The 24,448-nt window shown below is 37.2% G+C and overlaps 2 protein-coding genes across 2 annotated transcripts; one reads left to right on the forward strand and one right to left on the reverse strand.

Moving 5' to 3' along the window:
* Positions 1–487: 487 nt before the first annotated feature.
* LOC124172107 lies at positions 488–10,164 on the reverse strand. The gene is made up of 3 exons (XM_046551512.1): positions 9,756–10,164; positions 9,285–9,422; positions 488–775 (listed from the first exon to the last, which is right to left on the reverse strand). The coding sequence occupies exons 1-3, from the start codon at positions 9,924–9,926 to the stop codon at positions 488–490; spliced, it is 597 nt and encodes a 198-aa protein (XP_046407468.1). The 5' UTR covers positions 9,927–10,164.
* Positions 10,165–11,317: 1,153 nt separating this feature from the next.
* LOC124172108 lies at positions 11,318–24,075 on the forward strand. The gene is made up of 6 exons (XM_046551514.1): positions 11,318–11,752; positions 11,865–12,002; positions 15,051–15,170; positions 16,423–16,495; positions 21,113–21,234; positions 23,953–24,075. Exons 1-6 carry the CDS (start codon positions 11,585–11,587, stop codon positions 24,073–24,075), a joined length of 744 nt encoding a protein of 247 aa, XP_046407470.1. The 5' UTR covers positions 11,318–11,584.
* Positions 24,076–24,448: the final 373 nt, after the last annotated feature.

The following is a 24,448-nucleotide window of genomic DNA, read 5'->3' on the forward strand; positions in this document are numbered from 1 at the left end:
TAGAAGACAAATAATGCCTGGACTGGCCACTTTCAGATACCAATGAGCTTTGAATTCCACCACTGTACATCCTGTTGCTCGAAAAAATTTGGACGGATAGACAAAGTATATCCAAATGAAAAAATTCATACTTAATGCATGCATCAATTGAATGCATTTACACAATTGGTACGGAGAAGTGATGGAAAATTCACGAGATTACTGAATTTTATGGAGCCCTTTAGCTGCTTTACCCATGTTTACACAAGAGGTGAAATGACAGTTTTGGAAAGTTCCTTAGTAGAAGTAGAGAAAACTGACAACTTTAACAAATAGACAGATATCTTGAGACCAAGCTGTGTTATTGCCAAGACTATTGGCTTGAACAGAGACTCAAGGCAGTTCAAAATAAGCCTAATACATGGGATGCACTGCATTTCTGAAGGAAGATTAACAATATTCCACCACTGAGATTGACGTAAGTATAAACGGAGATGCATGCTCAGGCTTAATGATTCCTATTGTACAAATGAAAGTCGTGCAATTGAAAGATGTGCGCACCAATCCACTTTGGCCTCACAACCGAGAAATTTGCACCACCAAAAAGACTGCCCAACTCACTGAGAATAGAGCTTACCAACATATTGGCTCTAGATGTTTGGCATTCTGGCAGAGGAATGTATATTTCAGTTTGGACAGAGCATGCCAACCGTGAAGGGCCCATTATCGCATCTGGAATGCAATCCTTTGTCACAGCAGATGATCCCAACTCACCATCGCCCTCTCCTTGGATACTCTGTGGAGAAAATAATGTTGACAAAACTCTTCTTCAAAATGAAAAATAGTAACGTTCCAAACCTTAGTCCTGGTATATAATATGGCATAATAAATAGATAAGAAGATAAACAAAACTCAAAATGATACTCTACGGTAAAACATTTTCATACAACTATTTTTTTTAATAAACATGATATTTTTGTCCTTAATACCGAAAAGATTAACAACATGGTATAATGTACTAACACAAATATGATAGAAAAATTAATGAGTTACAATATAGGGATCGGGTTGGTGTGGTGGCTAGAGTGTTGGCTTCCCACCCGGTGGACCCGGGTTCAAATCCCGGCAGCGGCAGAGAATTTTCAGAGACTGCCCGATCCCTGCTTGAATGTTATGTGGAGGATATTTCAAGTGCAACACTCCATCCATCGGATGGGACGTTGAGCCGTGGTCCCCTTGGCGCCTTTCGTTAAGAGCAGGCTAATGCCGACGCTGGGTTTCTCTCCACCCTTCCCTCATGGCGCAAATGACCTCAGCTGTCGGTTGCCTCCTCCAAACACCATACCAAGAGTTACAATAAAAAAGATCTCCTTGCTGTAATTCCTAAAAATTAAAAACTCACAATAACACTTGAAGCAAGTTTATGATTTGCTTGAAGGACACAGAGCTGATTTTCTTCTAACACCAGTGGTAAGTTCAATGTACAGCTGTAATTATACGATTTCACTAAATTCATTGCAAATATCCTTATTTATTCATCCTCTGATAAGTACTGAAAGAGTTTCCTTTCAGTGTTCTGAATAAAACAAAATCAGTGAACTCTTTTTAATCACCAAGTTTGTGGATGCATGCATTATTATTTTTTTTATAAATTATATAGCTCCAGTTAAAAAATAAGATCATTACCCATAATTGAGAGATAATATTTAATAACAAAGCTTTTTAGCAAAGAAGACTTCTTTTTGAATTATTTCATATTGCTATCAACCAAGGCTACTCGTTACATAAAGACAATCCACATTAATTTATTTTTATTTTTTACTCTATTCTCAAACCACAGAATACAGCTCATATTGGCCATTTTATATTGGGTTATTCAACATATTTAACAATCATGTGTGCATGAACTACCATTCCCTGGATAGAGGAAACCTACACTGGTGGGACTCAAACCCAGGAGCTCTTGTTTGGCAGGTGAGGACTTTACCCTACTGCCACCGAGGCAACCAAATATCAAATAAAAATTTAGTTCCCATTGCCTTTTCTAACCTACAGACTTAAGTGACTTCACTTAAGTCTAATCTTTATTGTGGTGCAGTAGCTAAGCTTGAGCTTCAAGTCAACTTCAGCACCATGATTGTCTACATCTGGAAATAGTTATGTTGACAGATGAAGATCTACGAGAGCAATTAAGTGATTCTGTGATCCAAAGCCATGGATACTTGAAGTAAACTTCCAAGCTCTGCAAATTAACCATTTTGGACTTAGAAGGTCAAAAGAAAAGACTCATTTCAGTCCCTGAGCAAACGCTATTTGGTGAGAGGTGATGGAGCCAGAGGAATTTAGAATTACTAAGCTTGACTTCATGGAATGACATATTCATAACGTACTCATAATCGAAAACACTTAGTCAATTCCACTCCTTTATTAAAACCATTGGTGTTAAATTTTAACTTGCCATTCCTCCCACGTCTAATGAAATTGCCATGTCATATCCCCCTCGGCATCCTATGCAATGGTTTCAATGGCAGTGTGTGGGATTTTACTAAGTGCATTTGTTTACGTTATTTTCGATTATGACACCATGGAAGCTTAAATGTTTCAACGGATCCTCTACCGTCGTCTCAGTCTTAAAATTCCTTAAAATGTTTCTAAGTTTTATAAAATGGGTGATACCGTGAGCAACAGGCATGGCAATTAGTTTTCACAGAAATAAAACCAACAATTAGATGAGAAACTCCACTAAATAAATTTGTCGATTTAATTACCCCGACACTAGAAAGTTAGCTAACGAAAAAGAATGCTCAAAAACCACGTCATTGAATACAGTACAACTTAAAGCGTAACCAACGGTATGAGCCAGGGGTAGTGGGATGGGTATTATCATGTAGCATTTACAACATTTGAAGAGCATCAACCGTGTGAAAACATTTGCCTATGCAACTTAAGTACGGGTTCTAAGTAACTTAAGTGGAGGTGTACTTAAAAGAAGCTGGTGCCACCTAAACTACCATCATCAATTGTAGTACCTTAAGTGACCAACTCAAGCGGTCACTTAAGGTACTACTGTAGACCCGACACTTGGGATCCTAGTGGCAACCATCCTAGTTAACATCAGTGATTCCTATCTAGTGACTCACAATCAGTGATTTCATGATAAATTTTCTAAATTCCTCACATCTACAAATTTGTTCCCCATTTTAGTAGAACGGAGGAAGAGTAAAGCTCACCATTATCAAGTTTTATAAATTTTCAATCCAATTGCGAATTCAAATACAAAAAAAACACATCTAAACGGCTAACATTTAGGGCTCTAAATTTCATTGACAGCGTTCTTTCACCAAATAAACCCACAAAATCTAGAAAAAAAAATTTCCCCCAAACAAGTTCATAATTCATTCCTCTCTGTACTCTAAAAACTATTTCTGCCCTGATTTACCACCTCATCGAGCAAAACATCCATCTGACACAAAAAAATCCCATCCCTGACTGTACAATTCTTGAATAAAATCTTCTCGGGTTAAGCACCGGGTCAGGCTTTTTGAGGCCAACGTTTCAATGAGTACCTCACTCATCGTCTTCAGGGCTGAGACTGAATGCCGAGCTTGGTCTACGCCGGATATTTATAGCGAGCTAGCCAACGGACGGTTGAGGCCCATTGAGGCCAAATATGGAGACTGCTGATAAATAAAATACAACGGTCGCGGTCACAATTCAGACTCCAAAACCCTTGAGCCAAATTTTGAATCAGCTGGTCAACAATGGGCCTCAACCGTCCGTTGGCTAGCTCCCTATAAATATCCGGCGTAGACCAAGCTCGGCATTCAGTCTCAGCCCTGAAGACGATGAGTGAGGTACTCATTGAAACGTTGGCCTCAAAAAGCCTGACCCGGTGCTTAACCCGAGAAGATTTTATTCATTCGATTCGCCGGGAAAAACTACGATCATTTATGTACAATTCTTCTCATAAAACATATATGAATGAATAACTAAAGTTTAGGTCCAAAAATCACTACAGCATAGCTCATAAGAATCAAAATTCACAGCACACATTGTTATATGCGACACTTGAATCAATAATCACTGAAAATTTAAGAAGCAATGTAAGTATTGTATAGTACATCAATTGCAATGATAGTGAAGAATGTAGCGTATGACGAAAATTCCTTCACCTAAAAAACATGATTTGATTACACAAATCAAGTTTCAATTATAACATACAGCCCTGTGCACTTCTTAAGCCTGCAGCTTATAGCCACATTTTCATTTTTGAAAACATTGAAATTTTAAACATAGATGTCATTTATTTCAATGAGATTAATTCAATGAAATGGTTTATGTTTTGGCCCTCCTGAAAAGTTGCTATTTTGCAGATATGTGTTGTTAGAAATTAGCCATTGACATAGCTATTAAAGCTGAACTCCCCTGGGATTTTACCAATTTCACTTTTTTCAACTATTAAGTTTGAAGTGAAGTCATCAGCACTAAAATCTCAGTCAGCAGAAGAGTTATGGTATCCTAATTTTTTTATCTCACTCACTTGAAGATACTCGGAGAAAATGAAAGTCGTGCCTCGCCATTTTATCTTTTCTAGGAGAAAAAATTCGACTCGGTTCATAATTGGTAGAGGCGTTTAGAGGAGGCATTAGCAATTTTGTATATTGTGATCTCATTAACCTGTTGGAGACCTATTTCTATGGCCATGTCTAGAAGCATTTGACCCGCATGTGACTTGCAAAACAATGTGGTTCACACGGCTGTTAGCTAATGTGTAATTATTTCAATGTATAGCATATTGTAAGCGCTCATGGAGAGAAAGCCATATTTAATTATGTTACAATTTTAATTAATTTATAAAATTGGTGACGAAAAAAATGTCTCCTAGACAGTGTAAGACACATTTTTACACCATCAGTACACAGCTATGCCATATTTGTGATTATCTGGGAAAAAACAGTGGCAGGGGCAAGAGGCTGCTGTGGCTGCTCTACGATATACAAGGATAAATATTTAAGAGGAAAGTGTAGGTGCAAATTAAAAAACATCCACTCTGGTACAATTATTTATTTTAACCTGATGCATTCTGGCATATTTTGGGCAATATAAAGTTCATGTAAAGTTCCTTTAATTTTTCCACCATTTATATTGCACAAAAAATTATTTTCCCTCGGCTTTCTATTAATTGAAAAACCATGAGGATACCACAAAATAAAATCACAATATGTATTTTTTATTTGATATTTCTAGTTGTCCCTACACTTGGTAGATATATCTGCTTCTTCTGCGTAGCTTATTTCCTTCTTTAACTTTCATAAAGGTAACTTATATTTTAAACTCCTTCCCTAGGAATATCTTCCATATTATTTCTACTGTATAGATACCTTTTTCTCAGCTTATACGCAACCAAACTCTACAAATGAGGTACCAAAATGCACAGAATTTATCAGAGAACATGCGACGACATATCTTACTTCCAAAATATTGCTTTTTTTCCTATAAATTGGTTTCTAAATAATTAAAAAAACTGTAAATATTCCTTACGTTAACGGCGCACAAACTGATACATTTGTTCATTTGCAACAATATCTCGTTTTCTTTAAATAACTTTTATCAAAATGCTGCTGATTCCACATTCAAGTCTCCTGTTGATACGTAAGTATGAGTCATCATGTGCGTTTAACAGAGGATAGTGTAATTACTTCCAATGTTGTGTTTAAAGAGGTCCTCTGACCTAAATTTGTACATGAATATTCCAATTAAATTTGAACATATAACCCTGCCTTTTTTTACTACATTTTAAAATTAGAAACGTGCCTATCCCTCTGTGGACCTGTATTGAAAAGAGCGGGGGAAGCCCGCTGGGAGCGGATGCATCACGCTCATATATATAATGATAGGGGCACTTGATTTCCACCGAGCCTTCATTATCAGATATTATCCTATGAGGAATAGCAAACAAAATAGTACATTTTAATCAACAGAGAGACCTGTGGGAAAGACTTTAATTTTTGCTTGATCTTTCATATTCCCTGATGACAAATTTTTCATAGGCATTTCCTCAATCGGTTGCCTGGTTTCCTCTGAAGGAAGGAAACAAAAAATCGTCTTACAATTTTGATGTTTGATTTCCTTAGATTATATATACGACCAAAGAAAGAGGCTTCAACCTCTTCTGCCTTTCAGACTGCCAAGTCCCATTGAGCATTTGATCTCTAGTTTCCCTCTCCAATTTTCACGCAACCTTTGTTTTAATTTTTACTGATGAAAGGAAATCACTCATTGAATCATGGCTGGCCAATGCTGTGTCACTTTGAACATCACAAATGAATCCATAATGATTGACTGATCCCTCTTTTCGATCACGTTTATTTTTGGATGTTGCATATAAGTACATACGCCTTTTCTTCATATATCCCTTATCTCTTTCTGAGGAAACAATTTTTTTGTAAATTCTCCTCGGCTCTTGCCCATTAGTTCTTTGTGAAAAATGCACATTGCCTTTCATATTGGAAGTTACTGATACAATGGCGCACCTAGTTTCGTAGGACCCCTTAGACATAAATTCACTCTCTTCCCTCTTATGTACTTTGCCACGTAAGAGTTGTAGAACTCCGCAAGATTGTTAGTGACATTATATGTAATAAAAAAATAAGGGACTGACTAGATAAGAGACTGTTAGCATAAACGATATCCTCCCATAAACCGCAACTTAGGAAATGAGGGATCAAGTTTTTCTCTCCTTCTTTGGGCCCTTTGCAATAATATATATCACATTTACTATGGTTTTCGAGGGTTATATTTCCTTTTCTTTAGCCAGTTACTCTCCGATATCTCCACTTCACGTAACTAGTCGTTTGTTCCATTTTCTACTTTCCTAGAATCAAATCACATTCGACAGCAAGGTGGAAAACAAAAGGGTCTCTCTCAGAGGTTGAGGAAAAAATACCGATAGGTAGTACCGAGAGTCCGGTAGTACTTGGCAGTATTTAAAAGCGGTACTACCTTATCGATACTAGAAATATCGGTACTTGTATGGAGGTACTTCGACAGCGCTGCCATTTTATGTTTTATCAATGAGGCAACTACTAAAGTAATGAGCATTGATAATATTACAAACGAAAATAATCTTGTCATCCCTCTATTCCCAGACGTTTATTTTTGGACGTTGCAGAGAATTCCAGATGCCTTTTCCTCATATAATCCTAATTCCTTTTGGGGGAAACGATTTTTTTGTAAATTCTCCTGGGCTCTCCTTCATTAGTTCTTCACAAAATTGTTATGTACATCGTCTTTCATTTTGAATGCTACTGATGCAATGGCGTACCTAGTTTCATAGAACCCCTGTAGCATAAATTTACTCTCTCCCTTCCTATTTACTTTGCCGCGTAAGAGTTGTAGAACTCTGCAATATTGTTGTGACATTATGTTATAAAAAAGAAGTATGGAGTGATGAGATAAAAGACAACTAGCATGAGTGATACCATATGCCACAACTGATGAAATGAGGGATCAAATTTTCCTCTCCTTCTTTGGGCCATTTACAGTAATATATGTCACATTTACTATGGTTTTTGAGGGTAATATTTACTTATCTTTAGCCCATTACTCTCCGATCTCCACTTCACCTAACGAGTTGGTTGTTCCATTCTCTACTTTCCTAGAATCCAATCACATTCTATACAGAGGTGGAAAAACATAAGGGTCTCTCCTAGATAAGATAATTAACAGTATCCATGAAGATTTGACTGCACAATTTCGATTTTTTCCAGCAGGAATGTTAAATTCCATGGCCACTTTGAAGCATCAATCATAAATAAAAATATTCTAATTACATATAACTTGGAACGTAATTTTATGAGAATTGCAGCCAAATGCCTAATGATAAAAGTTCAAAATTGGTAGGTGTTATGAGTTAATCTCAAAGTATGAATACATTACTTTTTCCTATTAAGGAAAAATATGAATGAATGAATAATTGCTTATTCGTCAACTTCTGATTGAATGGGCAAGTATCACAATGGGCAAGATTTGGGCTTGCAGGTATATTAATGCCATTGCTTTAAAATTTCATATGGTACTCCAAAAATGGTAGTTTCCTTGCAAGTCAGACTCACTATGTTTATACAGCCATTAGAATGATAAATCTGCCAGGGATTGCCATAATAATATTAATTGTTTTTTATTTCTCATTTATTTTTGAAACAAAAACCTGCCTGTATTACCCAACCACATAAATATTGTAATAATGAAGGATAAAAAATAATAATTTATAATATATTAATAATACTTTTAATTTCAATTATTAAATGTGTACACCACAGTTTTTTACAAGTCTCTTTCCACAATGCGATCAAATTAATTAAGATATAACAAAAGTTCGCTAAGAGCATGATACTAATATATCATGGCACTAATGTACATGGTATATTGGTACCATGGCTAAGAGCATGTACTATATGATGGCCTCAAAAGTGCAATAGGAATTATAATAGAAAATAATAGGTAAACTCAAATGTGGTCCCTTCCCCATCTCTAAGCTGAATTGTACCAGAATTTCTGTATAAAATTCTCTGTATTGTTTTTCACTATGCAATGACCCACCATTAACAATTTTGATTTACTTATAAAACAAGTAATATGGCTGTACTTACATAAAACAATGCATGTTCAATGCTCACTATTAGGATATGTCATGACTCGTACAAAAAATACAATTACCTCCGAATATGCATGGCAATGAGTAACAGGGTAACCTTCCCTAGTCCATTTCTTATTTTCGAATTATTTCATGGTACTTCTACAAAACAACAAGTTGATTGACTATAGATATGAAAGATTTTTTTTAGCCACTGAAGGCAAGAAAATCAATGCTACTGAACAGTGAAATGAAGATATTTTTCTAAAGTAAACAGAACTGTGACCAACACATCGAATTTTATTTGATCGCAGTATTTTAGGCATAATTATTTACAATTCAAGAAATGTAAAATCCTACCCTGTCTTTACATCAGACAAATGTAAACATATTTTCACTCACTTATATACATCAAATATTAAAATGACAAGAGCTTATTTGTCATGTTTTAAGTCTTCAAGATGAAAAAAACACAAAACGTCCACGATGATTAATTTACATATTTCAGTTACTTTATTCAAATTACAGTTGCAAAAAGTCGAATCCGCGATTAAATAAATCTTTATAGATTTCTCACGACTGTCGACGAATATCCATAATAAACACTTCAGATTCTCCTAAACTAGCCAAGCAACTGCATTAAAATGATAAAAATAGGAAAATCACTCACCCTGGAATAATTTCTCGACGAAAACTTCCTCAGTTCTGCGTCCGATTCTAAACAAATCTTTTTGAAATCACTGAATTCAATTAGCTTTTCCATGCATAGAGGACATAGAGCGGAGGGCAGGCCATCATCCACTGCAACCTGAGATAGCAACCAACACGCTATACGTTAAGTGTTCGGAATTATATGGGAAAATATGTTCGTATTACGAAATTAAGATAAAAGTACGAAAAGGAATTGGGTCATTCCATGTCAACTCAACCAGGGTCCAATGCCCACCATCTTAGATTTTGATTATTGTTTCCCTGTTGTCAATGTCAACCATAGTTAAGAAAAATCCAAATTATTACAGACCCATTTCAAGTATTTACCAAAATATGAGTGTTTGAAGTCAATAAGGAGCACACAAAAATTCTCCGCACCGGTCAAATTACTCAAAACTACCACATCGATATAATGTACTAGTCAACTTACCCTTAAACCGACTAATTCATGAATAGCATATTCTACAGTCATTGTTGACGCCAAATTTGAGGTGAATATGTTGTAATAATAATTATCATTTTTCTTCATGCAAAGCCTGCACGGAGTACCCTCGGAATTCCTTCCAGAATAATCCGAGAAAGGCACAGTGGTAACACTCATGTTTTCCCTGTAATACCTCCTTCAATCTTCAATTCAGGTCAATCGTCAACGAAACCAACAGCTCAGCACTGACAGAGATTTCAAATTCCAACAGGTAAACTACATTCACTGCGATGATGTAGGAAAATACTTCGAAATGCTCAACGAAATTATTAAAAAAGCAAACAATTAATTACTCAACTTAAAGATAAGTTACATCGCAACAGCTTGAACACAATATACATAACAATTCTCACGCTCATTGACACGTAAACACCACTTGATAATATGAGACATAGATGAAAAAACTAGTGTAGCTAGTGTACTTAGAAGGATTCTTAGTTGCGGTTTTTACCACTAGAGACACATCTGCAAGAAGCCGAATTTCCCCCTTTAAATCATAGAGTTTGTATTTATGCTTTAAATATTAGCCTCTTTCCCTTAGAAAAAATACATGAAAATTTCACTGAAGTGATAAGACCTATCCGTTAAATGGTTTTAAAGTAACAGAATAACTATTGATATTAATTTTTGGGTCAGAAGTGGAAGTGGGTAGAAGCGCCATATCGGTGGCCTCGGTGACAAACATAATTCCCAAATTTCTTTAATATGCAATTCAGAAAAGGTTTTCTAAGTAGGCATTTCGGAGTTCATGCAAATAAACTCAATATTATATCAGTTTACGTTCAGAATGCAAGAATTCATCTTTTTCGATGGTATACAAGATTCGCTAGCGGGAGGAATTGCAGCTACAAACCTAAACTCTGAAACACTCTTTGCTTATCTTGTCCGATATAAAATAGGGAAACATATACAATAAAAGGGACTATAAGAAGCTCACATTAAATATCACCTAAAAATCACATTGCAACAAATAGACATAAAATACTTAAATACTCTTTGACACCCTAGTTTACAACAGCCCAGTCAAGCAAAGATTATTTTAGACTCAGGGCTTTAACTGCATATCTTACCACGAGAAGACCAAATATACAGTGGGCCTACCACCGACAAATGAAGAATCCTTCCATTTGCATTAATTTAAACTGATATATTATTGAGCTTTATTGCATGAGTCCTGATATGGTTATTTTGGAAAAACATTAGTGAACTTTAAAATAAAGAAATTCTGAAACCCTTTTGCTTACAAAAGGGGGTTAAGCATTGTAACCGTAAGGGAGCTGAAATTGGGCTTAAATTCCTTTCAAGTTGATAATCTTCCGTATATAACAGGAATATTGATGAATTTCAAATGAAATGACCATTTGATGTATCAAATGGAAAGGAAGTGGTCTTCAAACACGGATATTTGGCCTATTATATAGGTATGCCCTTAGCGGAAAAAAAGCAACTATAAAACCGCGATTCTAAACCAATCTTGTATACTTGGTCTTACGATAATATGGTTATTTCACAGATGATGTGACCGTGTCAAATGATCATGAAAATTGTTGATAATATCCTCTATCCATGCTGTTGCATCGTGATATGTATTTGAGGTGATTTATTAATAGCAGACTTATATGGACCTTACCTTGAGCACTCCTCATTGTTTTCACATATCATCCAAGTGAAAGTAGTTTCCTTCTAGGATTTTGTGATCGTTGTCAGTGCTGTGTGGATGATTTCTTTGAAGATTGATATGATTTTAAGATTGCATGAGATTTTGAAGTGAAAAAATGAGTCGTACCACTGTAATTATCACGGATTCGTCGGGAAGGAATTCAGGGAATGAACTTTGCAGACTTTGTAGGAAGAATCATGGTTATTATTATAACATATTCAATTCGGAAGTAGAATGCAAAACAACTGTTAAGGATGCCCTGCATGATTTAATCGGTCTACAAGTAAGGACATATTATTTCTTATCAATGTTTTTACAATGCAGTTACTTCATGTCGCGTTTGCCCAGATAATTTCGAATTATGTTGACGAATTACTTGTTTTTTGCTATCTCAGGTTGCTGTGGGAGATGGCCTGCCCACTACCATGTGTCCACTGTGTTTGAAGAAACTCACGGAATTCAGTGTTTTCAAAAACACTTGTTTGGAATCAAACGCCGTTCTGAGAAAACTTTTACCGAGAAATTACTGCACGGTGAGTACTTTCCGTTTTTTTCTAATCTTATTAGAAGCCTGGTACATCATAAGTTTCGGTGAGTGTAAAGTGACACCCCTGCGTTGTGTCGACTGCAGAAAGAACTGAAGGGAAACGAGTGTTTGCGGAATGAAATAGTTATAGTATAAATTTGTAACGATTAACTGAATTTGGTGATAGATTAATCACTTGGTGGCTCAAGTGGAGGAAAAATATTGTGTTATTGCTTGATGCCGCTGAATCCCATATTAACTTTATAAGCACTTCGATTAACGATCAATTGTAAATTGAGGCTGCTTTTTGTCAAGCTAAAATAATCGGGGGAATGAATGGCCCTTGTACGTGGTCTATGTAAAAGTGTTAGAAGACCAATTTCCCATAAACGGTTTTTCCCTTTCTGTGAATCCTTGGCAAGATGCTATTTATGTTGCAGTTGCTTGTTCAGTGGCAACGACTGAAGACATTAGTCTTCTGGCAAAACTTGGTGTGTACTAAACAATGATATCTAGGAAAGTATGGCATTCATATTGAACATTGATCAATTCATAAAGGTAATAAATCCATTAGGCTGTACCACACTCCCTCTTTAAGTATTCCAAAGGGTAACCGGAGTATATGAAAATGAACAAACAAATCCATAGCCATTTGCTACTAAATAATGAAATGTGAGATACCTAAAAGTTAGTTTATCAGTTGTCATGCATAGCCTCATGTGGATGTAAACATATGCAAATATATCGGCTTAAACGAGATGCATTTAAGTTCATGCATAGATTTTTGATTCTTATGATCTATTTTGAGGTCTGTTTCCTTAAAACCTTTTTTTATTTGTTTCGATAGCATTTTGTGTGGTAATTGCGTGATATTTGAAATGGGATGTTTTATTTTGTTGATCAATTTTATTCAGTTAGATTGAAGTATGTGGGCAGAAATCATTTTTAAAAGTCACAATGGAATGTTTATTGTTGTTGAGTGATTTTTTTCAGGATATATTTGACTCTATGCAGATTTCTGTGGTGAAATACTTTTTCACCTACATGTTGACTTTAAAATGTTCATTCCCTAGATTTATTTATTTTGTATTATAATGGCCGATGTGATTAATAATTAAAAAACTGTGGGCAATGTATTCTATGGGTTTGATTCACCCTACTATAGAAATGGACTATCTGGATTTCTTATAGGTGACATGTCAGAGGAAGGAAGTTGTCCATCGCTAGCTGCAATTTTTCCCGGTCACTGTAACAGAGCTATAAGACAATAATGGTTAAAGTGTTCATCTTTTGAGGCTCCCCATGAATCAAGCCATTTATTTTTATGCCTTCAAATGAGCGAAACTGCTGATCTGCCAGAACGTGTGCCATCGAACGGAACAAGTAATTATCAGATGGTGCAATGTTTGGGAAATTCTGCGTGTGAGTTTGGTCTTGCCATTTGAGATTTTCCTGTTAGATTTTAGCAGGTTTTGCAATGCCAATTCAAGCATTGTTATGCTGTAGAATCGCTGTCGAATAATTAGGGACCCTAGGTTCTTGGTTTTGCATTGCTTCCAACGCATGTAAGTGCTTGGAAATGGCTTTATGGTAATAACTAATACAAAGCAAGCTCTTTTGAGTTTGGCATTGATCTTCTTTGAGCAATGGCTCCAATTCAGCTTCTTTGATGGCTTTTGTTCTTTATTCTCATGGACAGTTGTCAACATTGAAACACCTGTCTTTGAAGCAATGCAGCCAATCATGGCATATTGTTTCCCTTAGAGCAGCATCACCATAAAATTTTTGGAGCTGCCATGCATTTCAGCTACTATTTTCATTGATTGAAAGAAGATATTCAACTCTTCCCGCGATCACTGGTTAATTGGCGCAAACTTAGAAATTATCACCCAAGAATAAGTATATATTGCGGAGACAAACTCATCATAGTTGTTGAGTAGTTTGTGCACCATGTGTCTAAGCTTCAGTCATGGTGTTTCAAGTATGTCGAAATCCAGCAGTGATCGCTCCCACAGCCATCTATTGATAGACAGCAGGAACTTGGTTTCATACCTGATACATAATTTTCTACATGATAGGTTTAAGGATAATAATATTAGGGATAGTTAAAAAAACAGTTGAATGAAATAATTTTAGTATTGAAGGTTACTTTCAGGTGTCTTTTCTTTCTGCATAAATATTACACCACATATTCTCTTTTGTAGTTCATATTTGAATATTAAAAGAGATCCAGAACAGAATAAATATATTGAAAATATGTTCTACATCAATGGTTCCTATTCTAAGGCTCCACAGTTAAGATAAGAATAAATAGTTATTTTGGCCTTTCATAAGGAACAACTCTGAAAATTATATTTGCAGAAGCAAATTAAGAGTTGGAATGAGAATCTATTTTTCCCATTCCCTTAACTGACAATCCCAATCCTCATTCCTTATTATAAGGAGCTCTAATTTATCCCGTTAACGCCTAGCGGTACCAAATGGTACCAGCTGGTAGTGCCGTGTTAAACGTAACTTTTTTAAATTATTTATCGTAATTTATCAGGACTTATGAGAAATATAAATTGCGGAGAACATCTTAATTACATTTTCCAAAACTTTAGGTGTTTTAAAGCTGTTTTTAAGGCATTTAGAACCGTTTGAAATTTGGGAATTATCGACTAGCCCAAAAAATAAACGGAATATTTTAGAGCAAGCATTTCATTTTCTTTACTTACGCCCCATGTATTGCTAATATGTACAAAGGTTTTTTATGTAATTACGATTTTTTTAGCCTGTACATCTCGTATAAAGTATAATTATAATTTGAGGTGAGCCTAATATATTCGGATATTATGGTGCCAAGTATGTTGGTGGTACCATATGGTACCGCCAGGCGTAACCCTTAGTGGTAAAAGAATAAATTTGTCACCTAATGACTCAGAGTTTCATTGACATTTACATAAATGATTGCCTTAAGTATGGCAGGAACTTTTTAATTCATACGTTACCGGGTTAAAAAAGGAAATTTTGATTTTAAAAAGATGTTTGGTTATAACTCTTACCTTCTTTGTAGAGTATTGAAGGAGATGGATTAGCTGATAACAAGTCTGGGCCTTCTGTGGAGACAGAAGACCAAACCACTGAAATATGCATTCCTGTGCAAGACTGCCTACTGCCCAGGAACGATAAGCTGGTAAGTTTTATTATCATATGCAGTGAACCGTGAGTTGGACCACCTTCAGCTGTACAAAGGTTGTATGAAGAAAGAGGGTGTGTCTGTCATAAATGTTATTATTCCAACGTACTTTTATTGACACTTTGGCAAGTGGCCTTCTTGCCTCCACTGCAAGGGAAGGGGTTGAGGGTGCAAGCGAATTAAAGCTCTATACAATTGAAGAATCTCACCTCTTTCCTTGCAGTGGGTAACAAAAGGCTGTGCTCCTGCAATAAAGGAGTGTGGATCCCCAGTGATAGGTACTGTTCGTTGGAAGTACAGTGAGCGTTCTTCAAGATTCCTTTTCTATTAATTACGATGATGCTGGAGTATTTACAGACAGTGTAACCCATTTTGCTCCAAGTTTCTAAGAACTGAAAACAGGCATTCTTATCTAAAAAGAAGCCATTTTTTTCCTTTTTATGTTGTCTGCAAGTGTTGCAGTGTACTTGCTTTTAATTTTAGCTAGTTAAATTCTGCTATTGATAAATCACATCTCAATATGATAACTATTTTATTATGAAAAATCCTGGAACCAATAAATCGTATCTCATGAAGATGCTTATTTTACGATATAAAATCCTAGGCTGATAAATCATAGCTCATTAAGAAACACAAGGTCTCAGATTGCAATCAAACTTTTTAGTGATGTAGTCCACAAATGACCCACTATATGGGCATATATGACCAATGCTTTATACTAAAAATGCAGTTCAACATTCACAGGTCATATTTTTTCACATTGAGCACTTAAATCATAATTCGTTTCTACTTTTCACTTAACGAATGTGAGCTGTTCATCATTATCTCGACAATTTTACCGAAAAATTTGGTTTTGGACATCTTTTTCTGAAATGTGGCAACATCATATTTTTTTCACACAGATACTTAGTTCCAATTATGTTATTTCGGTTCTTTCATTATCAAAGAAAACTTAATTCTTTTACGATATCGTTTGAATAGAAAGACATAAATTGCAGAGGTATCTAATGAAGATAATATTGCAAAGTAGCCGTAACATAAATCATAGACCGCTTTCATGATGAAAGAAATGCGTGAAATATTTAATTTTCTGAGTGTTGAAAAAACATTTATATTGTGCAGAAAATATTCCTTAGGAATACCAAATTTTTATGTTACATGTCTTATAAATTATTTTTAGTCAATCATTTATAAAAATATCCTGAATCCACTGTTAATGCATGATTTGTATCTTGATGATTGCTTCCAGCCTAATTCAGGCGAGGATGGGGACCCAATTGAGAGCTTGACTATGGCCCAGCACTCTACTACAGAGGCATTCGGTGAGTACTATTATGGGTTGCAAACAAATAACTTCATGCATGGAGGAATTGATGTCAATAATAATGGAAAATGTACTTGTTAATCCTTTAATTAGCCAACTTTAACTATGACTTAGAAAGAATTGAGAATTTGACAGTGGCCCATGAATTCACAGTGGACACGAAGTGATCTCAATGGCTGCAAATAGCTGTATACAGATAAGGCTTACAAGGGGAGGCCACGAAACTTGCTCCTCCTTTTTCAGTGCCGTATTTTTTATGGCCTTTGGAATGGTGAACACATCCCTGAACTAGTAGTGGTTCCGTTGAATGGGCCTTAGTTTGGCCGTAATTAATTAATTTTCATGCTGTACTTTTCTTAAGCCGCGTATAGTTTCATAATGTCGCGTGATTCTGCAGGGGGGTCAGGTGGGGTAGTGGTTAGCATTTACGGCTACCACCCAGGGGACTAGGGTTCGGGGCTCCGTATATTTTGTTTACTTCCTTGTGATCATACAGCATCAACTTTTTCGTTTATTTTAACCTTTTCGAGACCGCAGAGTTTTCGTCTTAGCTTGACTGCTGTACCTAGCCCCAAGAGACTTTTCTTTCTCGTGGTATGGAGCAGTTTTGGAGGGCATTCGTTAAGAACGGTCTCGTTGAACCTTTTTCGACCCCTCCATGGTGGGACTCCACATTATCTCGGACTCCGAGAGTAGTTGTGCTCCCTCCTTTCCGGGTTTACGACCATACCTGCGGCATTGATTCGCTGTCAACTTATGTATTGCTTATATGTATTTAGCAAATGGATAATTGTTGCTTGCACGTAAGTTACAGACATTGAATATAATTGCTCATTTTTATCTGAGCATTGTCAAATTTTAAACGAAGTTCTAAGACCATTATCAAAGCATTTGACGCAGCAACAATTTCCATGTTGATGTTTATACATAACTCGAGATATAAGTTAATATTTGTCGTAGAATTTCGTTTAAAAATTGTAAACACTGCTCAAAAGACAAACAATTCAATTCTTAGTTTATATTTCTTGAGAAATGAACAAATATTTATTTCGAAAATTGACTCTATAAACAATTGTATGACCGCTGTCCCTTACCGCTGAGAGGGGTTTTAAAAGACGAAGGGTCCGGGTACCTGCTCCTGGATTCGGAGGGTTAATCCTAAACCCCAAAGCGTTGGGTCCGAAGACAAAGGCGACCTAAACCCACGACCATCCTGAAAGGGGGAGAGCTAGAAAACATATGTATACGGGTTTCATTTTCTTGACCGGGAAAATCTCACACGTACATATACGCCCGTGGTCTCCCGGGTCAGGAAACGTCCACACGTATATACGTGTACGGTAGGGAAAAGGTTATTTGTGACATGTGTAGATGTTAGACTATTTTTTATCATCATAATGGCGTATAGGTATTTAAGCAGTGTCATTTCAAGTACGGAGATACGACGACTACAATAGCAAGGGTTGGTGTTCGCCAAAATGTTAATTTTTTCATTTCTTATACTGATCAACTTCTACATTAAAAATGAAAACCACTCTTGCGAGAGCACATGCCATTAAAGGCTGGCGGCGATCAGCAACGTACGTACGGACATAATTAATAAGAACACAAAACGATTACAAAATGCCATATTTCTGGAACACTTGTAATTCACTTTACTCCAAACGGAGTTTACTAACACAGTACCTACGTGCTAAAACAACCATCCTATCCCACCATATAATTTCCATTAATAAATAGGATGAAATAAAAGTTGATGACCCTGGACCGGGCGTGCTGGCGTATAAAATATGTCAATCTTCAAAAACCAAGGATTGCAACATCATACGTATATTTTGGGCTATAATGGCCTCGTGTATTCCTACAATGTACTTTGATTGTCTATATTGCAAATTTTCAAAGTTCGAGGTATTGTAGCTAATGTTTTTAGATCAGCAAGAGGAACCCGTCACACGTGGCATATAAATTACGCCGCGCGACCGGCCTTGTACCACCTGTGTACTTTTATATCTGTTTCACCTATAAATGTACAAGATTTTACTAATTTCTACAAATAAAGATTAATTTTAACAAAAATCGAGTGTTATCATATATGCACATGACATGGGCAAAGTATGCCATTCGCCCGGTTATGTAGAAATAAAAGTCGTGCCTGTTAGAGGGTTAAAAGCAACAATTACACCAAATGTGTCTTGTGCTCGCCGCTTCCCAAAATCTTCCGTAGCCCTTCCAATTAATAACAAGATGCCCACCAACAAATGTCATTTCTTCGAGAAAAAAAGCCACTGTTTTAGCCCCCCGCTAATCTTTCAGTATGTTTTTGAGGAGAGTAGAAAGTGGAGCCTTCACTTCTCCGCGCTGGAAATGACACTGCTTAAATACCTAAACGCCATTATGATGATAAAAAATAGCCTCACGTCTATGCTTGTCGCAATTAAAATAAACGAAAAAGTTGACACCGTATGATCACAATGAAGTCAACAAAATATATAGCCAGCACAAAGCTCCGAACCCTGGTCCCCTGGGTGATTATGAAACTATACGCGGCTTAAGAAAAGTAGCGCATGAAAATTAATTAATTACGGCCAAACTAAGGCCCATTCAACGGAACCACTACTAGTTCAGGGATGTGTTCACCATTCCAAAGGCCATAAAAAATACGGCATTGAAAAAGGCAGAGCAAGTTTCGTGGTCTCCCCTTGTTAGACTACCATCAGACGGCACAGCACCGCGCTTTCTATGATCATATGTCTCTACGGATGGCTTCAAACGAGTAAGAGCATGCCACGGTCTCCACAGCACCCATTTCAATCTGGCTGGGTGCTGTGCCCTCGACGGGCCATGAAATTCTGGCCGCTTTCAGAGGAGACAACGCTGGATTCCACAGTGCCATGCCATGAGGGACGGAAAGCGAAATGACTTCTCTTCTGAAAGTGGCATAACTGTAACTGATTGCAAAGGATGAAGAACTTGGATTAGTCATCTATCCACATTTTCTATTTTTTTAGTTATTTTGTTAGGCAGTGGGCCATGAGACCACAATGGAAGCAGTGGGTAACTGCTCTCAAGAAATAAAAATAGCTGTATATAGTTAGAGCTTAGGCTGCTTTCAGATGGGACGACAATGTTCACGGCACCGCACCATGCTTTCAAATTACCATATTTGTGTATGGATGGCTTCAAAGGAGTCAAATCTTGCCATGGTCTCCACGGCACCCATTTTAATCTGGTCCGGCACAGTACCATAAACAGAGTGAAATATGTGCAATTCTATATTGAGGCTTTCTGACGACATGAATCTATGGATTTAACGGCACCATACCGAGAACATAGGATGGCAAAAATTCGTCTTGTCTGAAGGTGGCCCTATTGTAACCAATTGTGAAGGATGAAGGACCTGTTTTAGTCATCTGTATATTTTTGAATGGTGTTCCATAGCAAAAATTTTTGTTGTACACACATTTTTTGAATATTTAACTACTTAAACCAATGGCTAGGAAAATTTCCTTTATCCCTTAACCAGTGACATGCAATTCTTGTTACACTACCAGTGATGTGCGGTCTGGGAGACCGCAATAAATCAAAAATTAATAAAATGTTGCAATGTCAATTTTATTGCTTAGTTTAAGCTAAGCTTTTATTGCTAAGTTTAATTAGTGAATATATTTTAAATGAGTGCATTTCTATTCACCCTTTTTTCCTGAGGTTGGCGTTGGTCCTTTGTTAGGTTTAACAGAGAATCAAGTTTGAAACCTCCTTGGGGTAGAAAATATCATTGACACGATATAGAATTGGGATAAATGCCCCGGAAATGAAATCAGTATGGCTGAGAAACAGGCGAACTTGATTTCCATCCCATAATTTTAGGAGTTTGGCATGCTAGTTCCGCATAGTAATGATAGAGGGGTCTCATGGTAATTTTTCTGAGTTAGATAATGTTTCTAACTATTTGTTTTATCCATATTGCCGCCATATTGAATTCTGGGGCAGTCACATTTTCCCTTTAAACCCTTTAGTGCCATCATCAGGTGGAGCCGACGGTCATTTTCATGTGCAGAACACATAACATCGACTATAGCTGTTGTGGATTTTTCAAGCCAAATAACCGGACGTTGGCTCTCACCCTTAGGGCCACTCTCAGGCAGTTCATTCTTTCCTGCCGGCATCTACAATTGGAAAACGCTTTCGTGCTATGAGAGCCATGAGAATGTTTTTAACCTCTTAATGGAGCTTTTCATTGGGGGCGAGTTGCAAAGGTATTTTCGTCCCTCAGATTTGGGACCTAGCTTAACTAGCATCTGTCCCTTACCCTGAATTCATCCACAGTCAACTCATAGCATTACCATTGTTCTTTCAACCAAACATTGTATTTTATTTTGAATAGTTTACTCTTTTAAAATAATGCCTTCGGTGAAGATGGTCATAAATGAGTGGGAGGGTCGGGCTTAATTGCCGAGGGGTAGCTCTAAGGACTGGCTAAGCTGGGTCTCTGGCTGGGCCTGAATGCATCAGAGTATTGCTGCCTCAGCTGTCACTCCTCTTCCCTAGTGTCGGTAACAGCTGACGTCTGGTTGTGTGCCATGCGAAATCTGTCACTTATATACCTCTTTGTCAGGTCTTCTACGTATGAAAATGTCCGTCGCCTCCACCCAATGTCCGGCACGAGAGGGTCCCACCCACCTTGCAGCCCCACACCATCTTCTACAGAGGAGGCAAGAAAGCAGGGCACTTATCCAGGTACCCATAATACCAAATTCATTGATAATATAACCACTTCACGACAGAGACTTGGGTGAGGATATAAATGAGTGGGTGTGTTGGGCATTTGTATGATATTTTTCTACTTTGATGGGGAAACAATGTTTGACACATTTATCTTACTATTATGGGTACGTCGATAAGTGCCCTACTTTCTTTCATCCTCCGTAGGGGATTAAGTGGGGCTGCAAGCAACCTAAAGCTCTAGCTTTACCAGTGATAAAGCTCAACCCTATTCCCCACAGTGAGTGCCAAAGAGCCGCACTCATAAAATTCAGGAGCGGTGATTCCCATGAGTACAGTATATTGAAATTATCCTTCTTCTGGATTCATTTTCTCTTAACTTCGCCGATGCATGAGTGTTTACAGTGTGTGTTGCTCGCCTGTAGAGTTTTGATGTGTGCGAATCGTCCTATTAGAAGAATTGCAAAATAGTCATTGGAATTGGAAGCGTTCCGTGATCATTTTCTATGATAAGTATGGGAATAAGCGGTCCTGTTTGTGTGACATTTTTCATGGTAGTTAATATTTTAATAGAACTTATTTTATCTATTTTTATGGCCCAAAGGACCGTACTGAAGTAGTAATTCAGCTGGTTTTTGATTAGTTGAAGCAGTTGTGGGTGCTAACAGGAATATTATTGGTGAAACTGGTTCATTGTGACCTGACCAAAAACTTTGCTGGTGGAAATAGGCTTACAATCGTTGGTTTGATAACAAGTAGTAGGTAAATTGAGAAAGAATTTTTATCCTGCAAGAGCAGAGCAGTGAATGCATTCCTTTTTGGTTTCCAGAGGAAATGTATGTTCATTTTATACTGCCCCAAAAAAAGAAATCAGTTATTGTTCTTTCCCCAATGCATCACGATTCTGCCATTGATGCTAAAATATAGTTACATTCTACAACATAACTAAAATGGTCGACTATCTACCAGACCAACTCTGTGCAAATTATAATGTGGTATGAAATACAAGATGGTGGCCAATGGTAATTTTTTATAATTTATTTAAAGTATTTGCTATTATATGTGTTTTCATGGTTCATTGAATAACTTCTCTAGCTGTAAGAAATGATTTTTTTGTTGGATATAGCTTGGGAAATGGTTAAACTGAAATAATGAAAAAGAGTGGAATTACTACTGTACTTAATCTCTTACTGTACTTACTCCCCTGGAATACAATCCTTGCAGTCATCTTAAGGACCTTTTCCCAATCTTAAAAAGTAATAAGTCTACAGCCAATCTTTTCGTCAAGCCCCCTACTATCACCTGTAGGTGACCAGAAAACCTTTCTGATTTATTTCGCTTGACAAAACCCTTACAGAAGTCACCCACTACTCCCAATAGTATACCTTCGCCTTGTGGTCATCCTAAAAGTAGAACCTGTCCAGTTTTTACCCCTCTCTCTGTCCCCAGTCTTCTCGCCCCTTGTCTACGACCCTCCTGCGGCCTATTATACTTCCAAATATGTAATTTATCTTATTTAATTATACCGGGAACAGCCACGGTGATATCTTTTATGGAGTCACCCGCATTGCACAAATTGAGCAAAAAATCACCAGAGGAAAAATCATTCGCCTTGACTGGGATTCCAGCCCAGATCCCTGGATTTCCGGCCGAGTGCTTTAGCCAGTTAAGCTACCGAGGCATCATTCTCCCTTGTGGAAATTTGTGGACTATTCCGGACAAGGTGGTATGGACTGGATTATGTGACATGCGCATGGTGCACTGGTCTTGCGCATGGCGCCACAGCCGGAGAGCAAAGCCCGAACTTTGAACACGAGAGGTGTTTGCTCTAGACTTATTTAATTATACCGGGACTAGCCACGGTGATAACTTTTACGGAGTCACCCGCAATGCAAAAATTGTGCGAAAAATCCACTGAAGGTGAAATCCGGGTTCGAATCCCGGTCAAGGCGAATGCTTCTTCCTCTGCGTATTTTTCGCGTAATTTATCTTATTCAATGTCATCACTCTCCCTCCTTTTACATAGGTAAATCCTTAATCTAACCTAAGGATCAACAACCTCAGGGCATCATACACTCCCTCCTACTTTGTATCCATCCCTGTGGCAAAACATACAGCCACCCATAAATGTCAATTCAATGATTGTTACAATGTTTCAGTTTTGGCCTCCCTTCCCCCATAGACCACCCACTTAAATTTCATTCCACCGATTTAACCTACATATAGCTTTTTGTAAGCATTACTTCCTCCCGGCTTAAATGTTGACAGATAATCCCTTTAATTGCCTCAGCACACTCTTTCCCCCCTTGGACCCTACCTACCCTCCATTCCCCCTTCCCTCTCCCTCAGCTCTCCCATCCTTAACCTAGTCTTCTACCTACCTCTGAGGAAGGTGGATGTGTCCTACCAAAAATTTAGTTCTGTGAACGCTTTTATCTTTATTGTTTCTTTTGTATGTGCCCAACCTGGGATATTTTTATGTGACATATATATTCAATGTTCATGCCACTAATATACAACATAGACACAAAAAGGAACTGTCACAAGAAAAATAAAACTTGGAGATTTCAAAGTGGTAACCTTCTTTCTCAACCAAAAAATGAGAAGCTTTCTTAACAGAAGAATGTTTCTTTGGTTGAGAAGAAAGGTAACCACTTCGAAAGCTCCGATTTTTTTCCTATGAGTGTTTTTCGTGTTTGAATGTTATAGTTATATTTTGAAATTCTTTTACAGGGCTCCCAGCTCCTGAAGAAATGCCCACGCAAATATCATCAGCTTCGTATCTCCATGATGAATGTATTGGTCCCAAATCTTTGGTGGCACAAATTGATTCCAAGACTGGAGCAGCCCGAGTAAGGATAGGAAGAAACGTTAGGGATAAAGAGTTGGAAAATTTTGGCGCTCTTGATACTGATGAGATATCATGTTGCTCAATTCCTGATGATATACTATGTAATACAAAAGAAATTGAATCACTTAAAAGCAGCGTAGGCAGAGCCACAATGACTGTTGCAGTGGACGAAGCTGGTTTTGTTGCACCAAATACTACGGATAGCCTTAGGTGTATCGGAATCTGTGGAAATGACAGGAGTGGCTGTGAGGCAGTCATGGGAGACAAAGAAGAGGTACTTGATTGCCCAAACAAAAATCCTGGGAACAAACACAGATCAAATGAAAATTCATATCATTGCTTTCAATGGAGAGATGGATTCAAGAAAAAAAATGATCT

The sequence above is a fragment of the Ischnura elegans genome (genome assembly GCF_921293095.1).
Source record: "Ischnura elegans chromosome 13 unlocalized genomic scaffold, ioIscEleg1.1 SUPER_13_unloc_1, whole genome shotgun sequence".
NCBI classification, from domain to species: domain Eukaryota; kingdom Metazoa; phylum Arthropoda; class Insecta; order Odonata; family Coenagrionidae; genus Ischnura; species Ischnura elegans.

Bases quoted from the DNA above. Each gene is read 5' to 3' on its own strand.
- LOC124172107 (XM_046551512.1), bottom strand. From the start codon at position 9,926: ATGAGTGTTACCACTGTGCCTTTCTCGGATTATTCTGGAAGGAATTCC. The intron at 9,423-9,755 runs GTAAGTTGACTA...TTGCTATCTCAG, and splicing joins ATGAATTAGTCGGTTTAAGG to GTTGCAGTGGATGATGGCCT. The intron at 776-9,284 runs GTGAGTGATTTT...TTTTCTCCACAG, and splicing joins CGTCGAGAAATTATTCCAGG to AGTATCCAAGGAGAGGGCGA.
- LOC124172108 (XM_046551514.1), top strand. From the start codon at position 11,585: ATGAGTCGTACCACTGTAATTATCACGGATTCGTCGGGAAGGAATTCA. The intron at 15,171-16,422 runs GTAAGTTTTATT...GATTGCTTCCAG, and splicing joins TGCCCAGGAACGATAAGCTG to CCTAATTCAGGCGAGGATGG. The intron at 16,496-21,112 runs GTGAGTACTATT...CCTCTTTGTCAG, and splicing joins CTCTACTACAGAGGCATTCG to GTCTTCTACGTATGAAAATG.